The sequence below is a fragment of the Rutidosis leptorrhynchoides genome, unplaced genomic scaffold, assembly GCF_046630445.1.
Source record: "Rutidosis leptorrhynchoides isolate AG116_Rl617_1_P2 unplaced genomic scaffold, CSIRO_AGI_Rlap_v1 contig413, whole genome shotgun sequence".
In the NCBI taxonomy this organism is placed as follows: domain Eukaryota; kingdom Viridiplantae; phylum Streptophyta; class Magnoliopsida; order Asterales; family Asteraceae; genus Rutidosis; species Rutidosis leptorrhynchoides.
In genome coordinates, this window is record NW_027266646.1 from 51,351 (window position 1) to 69,382 (window position 18,032).

An 18,032-nucleotide genomic window follows, 5' to 3' on the forward strand; every position below is an offset into this window, starting at 1 on the left:
AATTAGAGCCTTTAAATCAATTGAGGGCCTTTTAGTCATAAAATAAATACTGATTAACCCCGCTAACGACAAATCACATCCTTAGACGTCATCATCACTATCTTTAAAAAAGCGTATCAACGACGATGACATTGACAAGCTAGATTACCGGGACAACCGGTAATAAAGTCATTTTAAAAGGCCATAATGTACCCCACCTAATTCTCATACTGCGACTGACACGTGTACAATCTTATCCATTTCTACAATAGTGTTTACAATATATAAACCAACACCAAGTCTCCCGTCTTCTTCACGAAAAACAAAAAATGGCAGCTAACGTAATCTCATTCAGACCGACAATGATCAGAGCTTGCGCGAGCTCCGATCACCGTAAATCGGAGTCGAAGAACGCCGGATCGGTTAATTGGTTGTCGCCGATCTTCGGTTGGTCCAACGAACCTGACTACATTGGAGACGAGGATGCCAAAAGAGGAGCTGGACCGGAAATCGATCTGAAATTGAAGAGGAATCGGTTCAGTCCGGGCTGCTTCACGGCGGAGAAAGCGAAACAACTCCGGCTGATGACTCATGGCTCGGCTTCTTTCCACGATGTCATGTATCATTCGGCAATTGCGTCGCGACTTGCCACCGACTTTAACGGGCGCCAGGCTGACGGCGTCGAGTTTTAATGGGATTCAGGTTTAGCTCCGGCGAGTATTCGTATCGAATTTTATAGATATGATTCTCTGTTTTCTTGTTTATGTATTTTGTTTAGCTGAATTAATTAATTAAACTAAATGTGTTTTGTTTAATAATAAATCATAAATTTGTAACGAGCTGCAAAATATACTTTAGGTACCTTTTGGATATAAATCTTTGTCCCTTCCACCCCTTAAGAATGTTTTTGACGTAAATGGTCCCTCGGTACATAAGTGTAGTCTAATCGGGTCAAACTCCTCAACGCCGTTAGTTAATACTTTTTTTTATAATTGCCGTTAGTTAATCTGACGCGTCGAATAGACAATTTATACGTTAGAACCTCAACAGAGCCATCGACCGGAACTCAACAGCCAAAGGACCAGGGAAATTTTTTCCCAGATGGATTTTCTTACAATAGGAATTTTGGATCGATGACGGACGAACAGATTCATAATAAAAATTGTAAGAGTATATGCATTTTAACTCGATCACCTTAATTTAATTTTAATAAAAAAAATTATAAGGAAAAAAAATATTTTCCAAGGCACGCATTAGAATAGTTAGTAATTAACATAAAAAAAATTGTTAGTAATTGGTGGGGAAGGTTTTTTTTGTCAACTTGTAATTGTTTAATGGTGTCTATTATTCTCTCCGTCTTAAAATAGATGTAAATTTTTTAACATAATTTATATATAAAAATTTGTATCTGTTTTGAGACGGAGATAATATTTATTAAAATCATAATATAGGCCATTTCATTTGTTTGCAGTTTTCATAAAGTGTTGGAGCCTGCCATAGTCATGATAGTAGTGCCATATAACTCTCTGGGCTTGGAGTTTGACTTTGGTGTTCCGGTGAGGCCGTCTCCAATACTCCAACTCGATTACCAAACCCGGTTCAAGTGAGAGGATCATCAAAGACTCGATCGGAAGTTGATTTTCTCGGCGATCATCAAAAACCTATATTTAGAAGATCTAGGGTCATTATTATTCTGCTATTTTTAGGTGTTTCTGTTTCTGTTTGGACTCTCTATGACTCTCCTTATCCTCTTCAGCTTCTCCCAGGCTCCACCATGGTAACTAAATCAATTACTCTTCTTTCTTTCCTTTTCTTTTAGCTACTTGTTCTCTGTTTTTTTTTTTTTAATATTAAAATATACTAGTATTAATTTAATTATATAGTGTGACAAGACACAATGATAATGAATTGAATAAAATAAATTATTTTTCTTATTATTTATGTTTATGCATAAAAGAGGGTCCATTATGAATTGGACTTTCTCACTTGTAGTCACGTTGGAGAATATTCCCATTCCCCATTCCCTATGCAATGATATACTTTCTGCATTCCCTTGTGTTTGTGCATTATGTTTTGAATTTACTAATTTAAGATTAATTCAAAAATAAGAATTTTCAAATTTTCGAATTTAATTTTCTCTATTATCATTAGGGAGATTATGATCACGAGCTAGAGAGAGTTCTTAAGAATACATCGATGGCGGATAAAACCGTAATTATAACCACTCTGAACGAAGCCTGGGCTGAACCCGGTTCGCTATTGGATCTATTCTTGGAGAGCTTTAAGATTGGGAAAGGAACAATGAAGCTTCTAAATCACTTGGTGATTGTGTCTTTGGATCGAAAGGCTCATGATCGTTGCTTGAATGTGCACCATAATTGTTACAAGCTCGATGTCGGTAATAATGTTTCTGGTGAAGCTTACTTTATGACTCCGAGCTACCTCGAGATGATGTGGAAGAGAATAGAGTTCTTGACCGTTGTCTTGAAATTGGGCTACAATTTCGTTGCTACGGTACTGATCATTCTTTTCCTTGAACTCTTGTATTATTCAATTTTATATATCTTGAATAATCCATGTGATTTAAAATTATATTTTGAATCTATATTCCATATTAACATGAATTAACTCGGCTAAAATATTTAACTGAGGGTTTAAGTTCTTAAAATTTATAAACTTCGAATCTTAGTAAAACAAACTCCCAGGTAGAAAAATTTCAATCTAATTTCCAAATTATGTCGATGTCAATCACTTCCTATCCAAATATTCTTATCTATATACTATCACGAATCTTTCGAGAATCACAATGGGCATGTGTTATTTGCCCATGCTAAATCATTAGGCAATACTCTCTTGACATGATAATTTTTTTTTTTGGAAGTTTCACATATGATATATGTATGGAATATATATTATGCTCTTTGTTAATTTATTAGGACACAGACATAATGTGGCTTCAAGATCCATTCCCTCGATTCTTCCCTAACGCAGATTTCCAAATAGCTTGCGACCATTACCACGGGAACCCTCACGACAGAAACAACGATCCAAACGGAGGATTTACATTTGTAAAATCGAATAAACATACAATAAGTTTCTACAATTATTGGTATGCCTCTAGATCGAGCTATCCCGGACAACATGACCAAGACGTGCTTAACAGGATCAAGAGAAGTTTGTTCATTGCTGAGATTGGACTCAAGATGGTTTTCCTAGACACCGCGAATTTTGCAGGATTTTGCGAACGTAGCAATGATTTTAGGAATGTCTGTACTATGCATGCGAATTGTTGTCTCGGTCTACACAACAAAATAGTCGATCTCAAACTTGTTCTTGAAGATTGGAGAAAATTTTCAGTATTGCCTCCTGGTGATGACGAGGTTCAAGCTTCATTGTCTTGGCGAGCTCCTCGAAATTGCACGAAATTAGGCATGCATACTTCTCATAGTTAATTGGCTTTCTATGTATCGATTGAATTCGAAATGAGTTTCGGACTAGAATTAATGTATACAACATTGATCTACAACATACATAGAAGTAGAACACAATATCAAATGGGACGGAAGGAGAGTATAGTATTTGCGAAATGAAATTGAGAGGATCTCCAATATCAAAATTCACTTGCTGCAGACATGATTTTTGGACTCGGGATTCTGTACATATATATATTATACGTCCCAAAACTTAAAATTTACAACAAAAATTTAAAATCGAAACCAGTCAATGACTCATAAGTTGCTTATCAATTTGACCCGAATTTTATATGGTTCGATTTTAGTTCGTTAAAGCGTATTCGATCACCTTTAACGTCATAAAAGGAGGTAAAAACTAGTAATAAAATTTATCAATAAACCTGTAATGAATCTTTAACCCTAGTAGAAAGAAAACCAGGAACATGGATGAATATTCAATCTTAAGCAATATTGTCTCATCGATTGGTGTCAGAAACACTTATTCTTAACCTTAAAAAAAGAAAAGAAAAGAAGGAATAGAGATAATAAAAAAAATTACTGGCTACTCATGACTTTAGGTTAATTAAGTAATTGAAGTAAATTATGGATGCGCTATTTTTTACGACTGAATCTTATGGGATAAACATCAAAAATTACTTTCGGAAACAACGTTTCTGGGACAAACTAATTAAAAAAAAATTGTCTCGTATACAATGAATACAGGACCGGCTAATTAATTAGCTCAACCCCTAATTAATGACTTTAATGAATGAAAACTTGTCTCGGGTACAGTGTATACGGGACAAGCTAATCGCGTAATTAAGATTACGCAATTAGCTTGTCCCGTATACACTGTATCCGGAAATAGTACATTTGTTAAAAAAAAAAATTATTTTAATGTTTAGATATTAGGATTGGATATTAAATTTATAATTTTTTGATAAATTATGGGTCGAGAAGTATAAAAGTGAATCTAGCATTCTGCCTATCCTAAGATAATCCAATAGTGCTCCCTTGTCTCAAGCCCCTTTTCTTCACGGCTTCCTTGTACCAATTCTTTCTCAAGTAATAATTTGAGTCCCTATTAAGTCGTATCACTTCCGATCTATACGTGCATCCTGTAATTAATTAAAATATATATACATGTATTAATTCATCAAATAAAAATTCGATTGTAAAAATTATAATTAATGTGGAAATTAAATCTTATCCGTATCAGAATCCCAAAGGCCGATCGAAACGCCATTGCAAATATTAGCTCGGTCAGCAATACTCCATGTCGGATAAACATGGTTCTCGAAATAATCGCTATCGAGCATGAGGCCGTACGAGTGTTTGTCGATGTCGACGGCCGTTAGAGTCTTGGTGAACGTGTCGGGTTGAGAATTGAGACGTAGGTTTGTCGAGGCTCGCGTTGGAGGGGGAACAGTAAGGCGTTGTTCTTGACTATTACCAAAACCTTATAATCCGGGTTCAGGGTAATTTGATCCCGTGGAGGAACCTGGAGATGCAGGTACATGTTGGTAATTTTGTTCTTCACCAAAAGGATTCCAATAGTTAGCCATTGCTTGAAGAGAGTATGTACGTGAATGTGTAGTGGGGTGGGGATGCATGTAATTTATTTATATAGTAGCTCTTTGGTGAAATCAAAATAGGGAAAAGGAACAATATAGGAATTTCAATTTGCAAAAAAGGTGACAGGTCACGTTTTATTTTAGGGTACTCTTTAAACAATCCAGAGAATTAAATTAAATTTTTTTGACTATCAGTTTCAAAAACAGGAATGGAAACTTAAATGTGTGATGTTTTTACAATGAATTAGGAAATTATTATTGGACACAGTAAATTTAATGGGCCCATTAGCCATTGTTATTAAAAAAAAAAGTTGTCAAGGTCTGGCCCATTTCAACAGTTAAGAAATTAGTGAACCTTTTTTAGCTCAAAGGATATTAGCTACAGAACAACAGAGATATTTTAGAACGGCTCAAAATCAATTCTAACCAATTTCGGAGATTGGTCTAAGTTTGACTATAGACATTTTAGTTGTGAATTCAAAGTTGACTCGATTGGTCTATAGCCGTCGCGAACATCTTATAATGAAAAATTATTATTTCTGTTGCTGTCATTGAGGTTTTGAATGTTTTTTCGCAAGTCATATTAAGACTAGGTTAATAATACTAACCTTTTATGAAATAATAAAAGTTGAAAAATAAGACTAGCTAATTCATCTTTATATTAAACATTTTGTCATAATGTATAGGAATTAATATCAAATTCGAAGCAAATCTTGTTACACCCCAAATATTAATTCGTTAGCCATAAAATTTTTAATTAATATCATACATACATGCATTCGTTATATAATAAGACGCACGATTATGATTAAAATTATATTGTGATATTGCGTGAATTATAAAAATTATATAGATATAAAGATTGAATTATAAATTTATCAAACTTGAAAGTAAGATTGATTAAATAATTAAAATATGAGGATGAAATAATAATAAAGAAGAAAATAAAAATATCTTCCGGAAACTACTAGCTTCTATTTTAAAATAATAATATATATATATATTATATATATGTTCCATCAGGAATTTAAAAAAAAAAGAGAAAAAAAAATCAGATAGACAGAGACAACGAGAGAGAACAGCGAGAGAAAGAAAGAAGAGAAAGAAAGAAACGGAAAAAGAAAGAAAAAGAAAGATAGATCGAAAAGAAGAAGAGGAAATACAAAAGTTTAAACTAATTAAGTTGATTTTATTTATAAATTTGATAAGTATCTTTATTTTTTTTTTATTATTTAGAATTAAGTTAATTATTCATGTAAGATAAATATTTTTATATATGGTGAATCATGTCATGATTTTCTTGTTTAATTGTTTGATTAATTTGGATTAAAGGTTTCATGTAGAGATTTCGTAGATATTAAATTGATCTAACTATGGGTAACCAATACGTATGCATCTTGATGATTTAAGGCTTAGATTATGTTAAAAGAAAGTTAATTGAATTGCTATTGCTTTAAAAGTGTGTTATGACAACTCGAAACTTAATTATGACATTCTTGATATATTGATTTGTGTGCATTAAAATCGACATTAGGACGCATTTCATGCATTCATGGCATTTCATATAGAATTATTGATCGATATTAATTATCGAGATTGTTATAATAATATTAACATTTTAGGTGACAGAGATCGAGCGGGTGACCAGACTTGAGTGGTCCCAGATTATAGTGTATTTTGGGGAGGTAAGTACCGTATATATGATACTAGGTAATATAACGGTTTTCTAATAAACCGTTGTCTTAAGTGTTTCCTTAATGGTAATACTATATTATATGGTTTGATTTGGAAAACTTGATTTTTATTGTTATTTGAGGAAATGCGTTATTTCTCTATGTTATTGTCGACATATATTTGGAAATCTGATTTGATTCACCATGATTTGTGATATTCTATATGTATAATATCAAGATATGTTGGAAACTTGATTTAAGTTCACATTGATTTTTGAACCGTGATTGGACTTAAAAATGGTTACTTTGAGAAATTCGAGACTTGATTGGATTGGCATATGTGTAGGATACGGCCGTATACCGAGTATAGGACTATCTAATTTTGGGTTCTGTCACTTGCTATCATTGAGGATAGAGTGACCGATTCGTAACGATGACGGGCCCACAGTAAGGCCAAAGGTTGCGCACCTAAGCCAAAAGACGTGGTGGCGTGTCGTTACTTCTACCTAGACATGTTCTAGGGAGCACGTGCCATGAAGATTAACCCATGATAAGCGGTTGAGATTTTATTGGGATTTGAAATCGAATTTATATCGTGATTTAATTAACTTATCATGGGATCGTGTTTTGACGAACTAAACTTTGTGAAATTGATATTCTGGGAGTATTCAATATTCTTTTGATTATATGATAAATCGATTTGTGATTTCACATATGGTTTCAAAACGGTTTTTATAACTGTTTTGGAGATTACTTAGGATTATAATGTATTAGACTATGGTTATATTTCTTAGTATGTTATATTCGGTACTTACTAAGTGGCCCCCACTCACCCAAAATATATATTTCTTTTCAGATTTTGCAGGACTAGGTTTCATACTCTAGCTTCGTCTACTCGAGCACTTTCTCCAGGAGCTTAGGATCTTCCTTTTTGGTATACCTCCATGTACATTAATCATTTAGTTTGTAAAATGATCGATTTAAACTTTTGTATCTAGTGTAACTCCGTGTTGGTAGAACTTAGTAGAATGACTTGCGATCTTTGGCTTGTGGGATTGTTGTGGGCATAGATGTTTTAATGCCGATTTTTGTTTTAAGTCGGAAGTCGTTATGTAATTATTGTATAAAACCTTGTTATTGGTTATGCTTGGATGAAATTTTGCATTTTTGAGGCTGGTCGTAGTCTCGTGGATATATGGATTACGCCGCCGGTCACGACGTGGATTTGGGTCGTGACAAATCTAGTCCCATCTAATAAGTTTGGATGAACTCCATCTAAAGTCAGATTAGACATTTAATCAAAAAAAAGTCAGATTAACATTTATATGTATATATATAGACCTTAAGAGACCATACGTTTGCAAGAGATATCTAAAATAAGGGAATAATTACGTGAGATCTACTTTTCTTTTGATAATAATTACGTGAGATATACTTTTCTTTTGATAATAATTACGTGAGATATACTAGAACATACTAATACACAAATAATATACTTTGCCTAACTTCTACAAGCTAAAGACACTCCTCTCCAGTATTCATTTATCATATTCTTGATCCTTGTCAAACAAACTTCAGAGGTACAGTTTGTTATAAAGGTTTCGAAGTCGTCCACGTAGGGTTTTTCAATTCCTTTTTTAATTATTATTATCATCACGTGTGTTTTATTATCATTTCCTTTGTTTAACATTAATTTTAGCCTAATAAGGCCAGTTACCAAACAAAGTAATTAAGAAATTAATTCTACAAAGTCAAATTATTCATTTGATTTGATTTGATTAAATTTTTTTTTTCCTAACACTAAAATTTTCTTGCATAATATTGTTTATACAAATGCATCTACGGGATTACCTATAACCTACTAAAAGAATTGAAAAAAATGATTGAAAAGAAAAGGCCAACATTTTTTTCAAATTAAAAAATCACTCATGATTTTTCACAGAATGTGTATGAATCCAAATATTAACACAATCTTAACGAACATTTGAATTCCACTTTTTTTTGGTTGGAACTTGAATTCCACGCAATTGCCATTGTTCTATGAAGGAATGTAGTCGGATGGTTAAATATAATCGATCTTGACTCGTCCATTTTAACTTCGATTTGGTAGGGTCGAATTTAAGTACTACGTACCCCCATCACAAACTAGGATAAAAATGATACTTAAAGCTTAAAGCATAAAAATCGATAAAACACTGCTCATCGTATCTAAAATGAGGATCTCTTATTTCTCCTCTTCAAGATGAAATATATAGAAGATATAATTTATGTGAAGTTTTTAAGGATTAATTATATAATCTTTGAGATTAAAAAAACAACTGTATATCTTTTTCCGAATATTGTCTTTTCCTAAAGATTTATGATTTTCCCAACAATATATGTATATATATCTAAATATTAATATCTTGATGATGAATCTCAAGATCAATATAATATTATATATCAAAAAAGTTTATTTAATCTGTAAATCTAAATGCCATAAACATCTACGTATCAAAATTAGACTCAATATGCGTGAATCCTTGATGATGTTTAGATGATGTATTAGGAAGTTGATTCCATAAAGGATAGTCATCCGACTCATCCCAACTTATACAATTCTAAAAAATTTTGTCCACTGAAAATTGACCTTTCGATTTTTGGGATGAAAGTCCATCCGGATAGCCATTAGGTCGACATGTCTCGATTATAGTTGGTGTATTATTATTGACCTCACGTTTACGTCATACTTATTTATTTTTAATCTATAACAGTAAAAAAGCATAGACCCTCATTCAATTAGCACCTTTTAGTCCTTAACTACAGTATAGTTCTTTCTTTTTTAAAAAAAAAAAAAAAAACTTTAGCAAACTAATATTGTTTTCCCTATATTAGTTAGCTAGTCAAGTAGTTATCATGACAGTTAATAGTAATTCCGCATAGAATATTCAAAAAAAAAAGTAATTCCGCATATACCTTATATCGAATTAAAAAAATGATAATGTGTATGGAAAAGTAATTTCTACACATCAGAATTAAAAAGGGTAATCTGTACTTTTTTTTACTAATTTTTATTTTAAGCACTAGATTTTTTATCTTATTTTTGCACAAATCAATTTAATAATAAGAGAAAATGAGAAAATTGATCATAGGGGGAGAGAGAGCATATTAGAAGCAAACAAGCCGTTGTTAATTATGATAGGTTGCCACCTAAGAGGCTAAAATGAATTAATTATATAAAGATAAATCTTTTAATATTTTGAAACAAGTAGAAATATAAATTTCATACACAAAATATGTATAAATTTCCGTCATTATGAAACAGTCGGGATAAAAACACAATTTCAGTTGGTCTGAATATTATGTAAAAGCATCCATACGATGCTGGGGAAGGTTGAATCAAAAAGATAAGTTTATTCAAGCTACATTACGATTGTTCGTAATTGCTGGGGAAGGTTTATTTGTCAACTTGTATAGAAATTGTTTATTTTACAAACAGATGGTGCTTATTATTATTATTAAAATTGAAATATATACACCATTCGTTCCAGTTTTCACAAAGTCTTGGAGCCTGACATAGTGATAGTGCCATATAACTCTCTAGGCTTGGAGTTGGTGGTGTTGCAGAGAGCTCTCCAACTCGATTCCCAAATTAACCCGGTTCGAGTGAGAGGATCTTTCATCAATGACTCGATCGGAAGTTGATTTTCTTGGCGATCATCAAAACCTTATATTTAGAAGATCTAGGGTCATTATTATTATGCTGTTTTTGGGTGTTTCTGTTTCTGTTTGGACTCTCTATGACTCTCCTTATCCTCTTCAGTTTCTCCCAGGCTCCGCCATGGTAACTAAATCAATTACTCTTCTTTCTTTCTTTTTTCTTTAACCTACTTGTTCTCTGTTTTTTTTTTAAAAAAAGAATTAAATATATTAGTATATTGATTTAATTACATAGTGTTACAAGGCACACATGATCATGAATTGAATAAAATAAATTAATTTTCTTATTTACTTTTGTTTATAATGCATATAAAAGAGGGTCCATTATGAATTGGACTTTTTCACTTGTAGTCTCGTTGGAGAATACTCCTATTCCCTTTGCAATGATATACTACCTTGCCTTGTGTTTGTGCATTAGGTTTAGTTTGATTATTAATTTAAAAATAATCAAAAAATTAAGAATTTTCAAATTTCCTTCTTTCTATTATTACTAATCTAATACATCATTAATAGGGAGTTTATGATCTCAAGTTAGAGAGTGTTCTTAAGAATGCATCGATGGAGGATAAAACTGTAATTATAACCATTTTGAATGAAGCCTGGGTTGAACCTGGTTCGCTATTGGATCCATCCTTGGAGAGCTTTAAGATTGGGAAAGGAACAATGAAGCTTCTAAATCACTTGGTGATTATATCTTTGGATCGAAAGGCTCATGATCGTTGCTTGAATGTGCACCATAATTGTTACAAGCTCGATGTCGGTAATAATGTTTCTGGTGAAGCTTACTTTATGACTCCGAGTTACCTCGAGATGATGTGGAAAAAAATCGAGTTCTTGACCATTGTCTTGAAGTTGGGTTACAATTTTGTTTCAACTGTGAGTTCTCCTTTCCTTGAACTATTATTCAATTTTATATAACTTTTTTTTTTTCAAATTAATTTATATATTACTATTTTTTCTTTTTGAAATTTATATATAACTAATTCAAAAGATATATTAATTTTAGTTAGTTATATATAACTAATTGAAATAGCCATATGATTTTAAATTAATTATATTTTGAATCTATATTCGGTATAAACATAGATTAACTCACCTAAAATATATAATTGAGAGTTTAGTTCTTAAAATTTATAATAAACATTAAATCTTCGTAAAACAAACCCCCCATGTAGTAAAAATTTTAATCTGATTTCCAATTAAGTCAACGTTAAATCATTTTAACCTCTTTCCATCCAATTCTTATCTATCTATCTATACACACACTGTCAATAATCTTTCGAGAATCTCTAGGGGCATGTTTATTTGCACGTGCCAGCTAAATCATTAGTCATACTCTTTTGAAAATTTAAAACTTGTCTGCATGAAAAATTGTATGAATTCCTTTGCTATTTATGAATTACCAGGACACGGACAATGTGGCTTCAAGATCCATTCCCTCGATTCTTCCCCAACGCAGATTTCCAAATAGCTTGCGATCGTTACCACGGCAACCCTCAGGACAGAAACAACGATTCAAACGGAGGATTTATTTTCGTAAAATCGAATAAACGTACTATTAATTTCTACAAATATTGGTACGCATCTAGATTGAGCTATCCCGGACAACATGATCAAGACGTGCTTAACAGGATCAAGAAAAGTTTGTTCATTTCTAAGATTGGACTTGTTGAAATTGAGTGCTGTGAGCAGAAGAAAGATCAATTGCAATTTAGGGTTCGTCGCTTTTTCATAATTGGGAATTGCTTTTGACCGTTGCAAGCCTAACGGCTCTCTCCACGTCGTTCTCCGTCATCCTTCTGTCTCCCTCCGTCATCTCCGTCTCCTCTCTGGGCCGCAAGCAGCGTTGAAGAAGAAATGGGCCAGCAGGATCATACGGCCCATTCGGAAATCGGAAGCCCAGCTTGTCTCCCACTCAGTCAGTCAGTTGCTTGCACTGCAAGCCACTGTCTTCTCCTTCTCTCAATTCAAGCATGGTCTTGATTAGACCTCTCAATTACCAACTTAAGGCATGGCTAACCCATACCAAGTATGGAGAAGGATGGTGATAGATTAGATTGTTTATATATAATTTAATTCTTATTAGAATAGGACTTGTAATATAAATAGAAGTGATTTTTCAATAACAAATTAATTCAAGTTATCATACAACAAAGTGTTTCTCTCAATCTCAATCTCCCTTCCGATCAACAATCTCAACATGGTATCTAGAGCCAATTGAGAGAGCTTTGTTCTTACATAACTTGAACTCAAATCAACCCTCATCCACAAATCAAAATCGAAATCATAACCAAACAATCTTCACTTCAACAACATGTCTGATATCACCTCTTCAAACCAAAATTCATCAATGTCACCCTCATCAGATTTTTATCTTCACCCTAATGAAAATCCAACACAAATTCTGGTTTCTCCTCTTCTCAATAACAACAATTATCACAGCTGGTCGAGATCCATGGTAATGGCTCTCAGGTCTAAGGCAAAATTCAAATTTGTGAATGGAAAGATTCAAAAACCACAAGAAGATGATCCAACCTTCTCTGATTGGGACAGATGCAACATCACTGTCTCCTGTTGGCTGATGAACTCAGTCTCTCTTTCAATCCGTCCATCCATCTCTAGATTCAATACTGCACTTGAGATGTGGAAAGACCTGCAAGACAGGTTTTCCAAAACTGATTTCTCAAGGATCTCTGACATTCAAGAAGAGATCTATTTGCTCAAACAAGGTGACCTCAACATATCAGACTACTATACCAAAATCAGAACTCTATGGGATGAGTTTGATGACTTAAGGCCCATCCCTGAATGTCAATGTGCAATCAAATGTGAATGTAAGGCACTCAAGATCATAGCTGAATACTATGAGAGTGACAAAATCATCAGGTTCCTAAAAGGACTTAATTCTGCATATGCTCAGATCAGGTCAACTATCATGATGCTTGACCCCATTCCTTCTCTACAGAAAGTTTTTGCAACCATTGCTCAGTTTGAAAGTCAGAATGTCTTACCTCCAGAGACTGATGAACCAATTGTGGCTGCTTCTTCCTCTACAAAACCTCAGAAGCAAACTCAGCAACATGCTGCTCATAAGAAAACTCCTGATGGAAAACCAATCTGTAGCCACTGTGGAAAGATAGGCCACATTGCTGCAAAGTGCTACAGATTAGTTGGTTTTCCTCCCAACTTCAAATTCACCAAAGGAGCATCTGCCAACATAGCAGCAGTGGAAACTGAAACAAAGCAGCAAGATGTGTCCACAGTGTCAATTTCACAGGAAGAATATGAATCACTCAAGAGACAGGCAAAGGCAAACTCTCAACCACAGACTTCTGTCAGCAACATGGCCAACACCTCACAAATTTTCAATGGTAATCCTGAAAAACATTCTCAAAACATAATTTTTCCATGGTTACTAGATACTGGTGCATCAGATCATATTTGTTGCTCTAAGCTGTTTTTCAAAAATCTAAGACCTATTGCTAACCATAGAATACAGTTGCCAAACAAAGTTTTCATAGCAGCCACACACATAGGGACAGTAGAGCTAACCAACACAATTACCTTGTTAAATGTGTTATACACCCCTGAATTTGCATTCAATCTCATTTCTGCAAACAAACTTACTATTGATTCCAACTGTGTGCTCATGGTCTATTCATCTAAGTGTCTAATGCAGGACTTGAAAACTATGAGGATGATTGGTACAGCTGAACAAAGGAAAGGACTCTATTTTGTGAATCTAGCAGACAGTTTTGAATGTCCTAGGAATCTCAGTAGAAACAATGCCTTGTCTGCTAATGTAATAGATTTACCTAGGAATGATTTTGATATATGGCATTTTAGACTTGGTCATCCGTCTAGTGCCAGATTATCAAGCTTTAAACTCATCAATGAAAGCATCAAATTTAATGAAAATCATGTTTGTGAAATCTGTCATTTGTCTAAACAAAGAAAGCTGCCTTTCAAAACCAGCCATTCTATTGCCATAGAAAATTTTGATTTGATTCATATGGACATATGGGGGCCTGTTGCACCATCAATACATGGGCACAGATACTTTCTAACTGTGATTGATGATCATTCTAGGCATACATGGATTTACTTAATGAAACATAAGTCAGAAACCAGAAACCTGATAACACAGTTCTACAAAATGATAGAAACTCAGTTTGAAAGGAAAATAAAGGTGATTAGAACTGACAATGGTCAAGAATTCAATAATACTGAATTTTATGCTTCTAATGGAGTTTTGCATGAGACTTCTTGTGTTGAATGTCCTGAACAGAATGGGAGAGTTGAAAGAAAACACCAACATATCCTGAATATAGGAAGAGCTTTACTTTTCCAAAGTAAACTTCCTCTTAAATTCTGGAACTATGCCATTACTCATGCAGTGCATTTAATAAATAGGACACCAACACCTCTTCTAAAGAATAAAACTCCATATGAAGTTCTGTATAACAGAATTTCTGACCTATCTCATTTAAGGGTTTTTGGATCATTATGTTTCATATCCACATTAGACAGAAACAAGACTAAATTCATGCCTAGGTCATCCAAATGCATCATGCTGGGATACCAACAAGGGACAAAGGGATATAAAGTGTTACATCTCAGCAATCACAGCATTCAACTAGGACATCATGTCATATTTCATGAAAACATCTTCCCCTACAATGGCCCTCATGTCAATTTTGATGATCTATGCATAATGCTTTCAATAAGGAATAAAAATTTACCTGCATTAGATGAAATGGCCGAGGATCATCATCATCCTGATGAAGGTACTGATGGTGATCATAATGAGCCAGTTGAGAGTCCCACTGATCTAGACTTAGGTGAATCAGTTGGCATTACAGAACCTGAAATGGTTAACCAACCTGCAGTCAGGAAATCAAATAGGATTAGATTTACTCCTAAGCATTTAGAAGACTATCACTGCAATCTAGTCCTAGCCTTATCTCAGCAGGATCATGAATCATTCCTCAAGAGTTCAGGCAGCATTCACATTCCAGGTACCCCTCACTCAATCAAAAATCATTACTCATTTCCTAATCTTTCTCATAATCACCTTGCATTCACTCTGAAAATCTGTTGTCAAAATGAGCCAAACAATTTCCAACAAGCCATTGAAAATGAGAATTGGCAGACAGCCATACAGACTGAATTGAGAGCTTTGTCAGACAACCAGACCTGGGTGATCTCTGACTTACCTAAAGGAAAGAAAGCAATAGGCTGCAAATGGGTGTTCAAATTGAAACACAAAGCAGATGGCTCTATAGAAAGGTATAAGGCAAGGTTGGTAGCAAAAGGATACACCCAGAGAGAAGGAATTGACTACTCAGAGACATTCTCGCCAGTTGCTAAATTTACTACAATCAGGCTTCTACTTAGTGTTGCAGCAGCAAAGAACTGGCACCTAGCTCAGCTAGACATCAATAATGCCTTCCTACATGGTGACCTGGATGAGGAAGTCTACATGAAACCTCCCCCGGGTTCAAACATTCCTCAAAACAAGGTATGCAGACTCACTAAATCACTGTATGGCCTTAAACAAGCTAGCAGGCAGTGGAATTTCAAACTCACAGAGGCACTCATTGTCTTTGGTTACACACAGTCTCCCTCAGATCACTCTTTATTCACTTATGCATCTGATACATCATTCACAGCCATCCTAGTCTATGTGGATGATTTGATCATTGCAGGGAATGACATGAATCAAATAGCACAAATCAAAGTTTTTCTGCATAACAAATTCAGCATCAAGGATCTAGGAACTCTCAAATATTTCCTAGGTTTTGAAATTGCTAGATCTAAGCAAGGAATACATATGTGCCAAAGGAAATATGTCCTAGAGATGCTCGCAGAATCAGGTTTTTTGGGATGCAAACCTGCGAGAACTCCCATGCTCTATTCAATGGACTTTCCCACTACATCTCCCAAATTGGAAGATGCATCTGTCTATAGGACACTAATAGGGAAACTTCTCTACCTCACTCACACAAGGCCGGACATTTCTCAGTCTACTCAATTCCTATCTCAGTTTTTAAATGAGCCAACCACAAGTCATCTACAAGCAGCACATAGAGTGTTGAGATATTTGAAGAACTCACCAGGACAAGGATTGTATTTTGCATCTGATAATTCGCTGCAGCTGAAATCCTATTCCGATGCTGATTGGGCAAAATGCTCGCTGACCAGAAAGTCGGTCACCGGATTCTGCGTCTTGCTTGGTGATGGCCTTATTTCTTGGAAATCGAAGAAACAGTCAACAGTTTCTCGATCATCGGCCGAAGCTGAATACCGAGCCCTAGCGATGGTTGCCTGTGAATTAATTTGGATTCGCTGCATTCTGAAGGATCTTCGAATCAATCATCCTCAAGCTGTTTCATTATACTGTGACAATCAATCCGCCATCCACATTGCTCGGAATGCTGTATTCCATGAAAGAACCAAGCATATCGAAATTGATTGCCACATTATAAGGAATCAAGTGAAAGATGGGTTGATTCGACTTTTTTCCATTCCTTCGTCGCAACAGCTTGCGGACTTCTTCACCAAATCTCAGAGAGCACCCACATTTCACTTATTTCTCTCCAAGCTCGGACTTCTTAGTTCCAGACAAGTCGAGCTTGCGGGGGGGTGTTGAAATTGAGTGCTGTGAGCAGAAGAAAGATCAATTGCAAATTAGGGTTCGTCGCTTTTTCATAATTGGGAATTGCTTTTGACCGTTGCAAGCCTAACGGCTCTCTCCACGTCGTTCTCCGTCATCCTTCTGTCTCCCTCCGTCATCTCCGTCTCCTCTCTGGGCCGCAAGCAGCGTTGAAGAAGAAATGGGCCAGCAGGATCATACGGCCCATTCGGAAATCGGAAGCCCAGCTTGTCTCCCACTCAGTCAGTCAGTTGCTTGCACTGCAAGCCACTGTCTTCTCCTTCTCTCAATTCAAGCATGGTCTTGATTAGACCTCTCAATTACCAACTTAAGGCATGGCTAACCCATACCAAGTATGGAGAAGGATGGTGATAGATTAGATTGTTTATATATAATTTAATTCTTATTAGAATAGGACTTGTAATATAAATAGAAGTGATTTTTCAATAACAAATTAATTCAAGTTATCATACAACAAAGTGTTTCTCTCAATCTCAATCTCCCTTCCGATCAACAATCTCAACAGGACTCAAGATTGTTTTCCTAGACACCGCGAATTTTGCAGGATTTTGTGAGCATATAATTGATTTTAGGAATGTTTGTACTATGCATGCGAATTGTTGTTTGGGTCTACACAACAAAATAGCCGATCTCAAACTTGTGCTTGAAGATTGGAAGAAATTTTCAGTATTGCCTCCTGGTCATGATGATGAGGTTCGAGCTTCATTGTCTTGGCGAGCTCCTCGAAATTGCAGGAAATTAGGCATGCATACTTCTCCTTGAATTGGATTTCTATGTATCGATTAAATTCAAAATGAGTTCGGGACTGGATGTGTGCCTCAAAATTAAAAATGTTCATCCTTTCGACTCGAGTGATGTATAACATTTTGTAACATTTCATACGCTGCTACACAATTAACACAACCTTATCCAGTGATTATAGCATTTTGTAACGAGAGCATCAACAGTTGAAGATGTGATGACAAGAACTATAAAAGAA

The 18,032-nt window shown here is 34.8% G+C and overlaps 2 protein-coding genes across 2 annotated transcripts; both read left to right on the forward strand.

Annotated features, from left to right (window-relative positions):
• Nucleotides 1–308: 308 nt before the first annotated feature.
• On the forward strand, nt 309–3,431 carry LOC139883532 (uncharacterized protein At4g15970-like). The gene is made up of 4 exons (XM_071867696.1): nt 309–657; nt 1,686–1,756; nt 2,131–2,493; nt 2,916–3,431. The coding sequence occupies exons 1-4, from the start codon at nt 309–311 to the stop codon at nt 3,429–3,431; spliced, it is 1,299 nt and encodes a 432-aa protein (XP_071723797.1).
• A 6,911-nt stretch (nt 3,432–10,342) lies between these two features.
• On the forward strand, nt 10,343–17,815 carry LOC139883533 (uncharacterized protein At4g15970-like). Its single transcript, XM_071867697.1, has 5 exons — nt 10,343–10,501; nt 10,891–11,248; nt 11,777–12,045; nt 13,343–13,345; nt 17,567–17,815. Exons 1-5 carry the CDS (start codon nt 10,343–10,345, stop codon nt 17,813–17,815), a joined length of 1,038 nt encoding a protein of 345 aa, XP_071723798.1.
• Nucleotides 17,816–18,032: the final 217 nt, after the last annotated feature.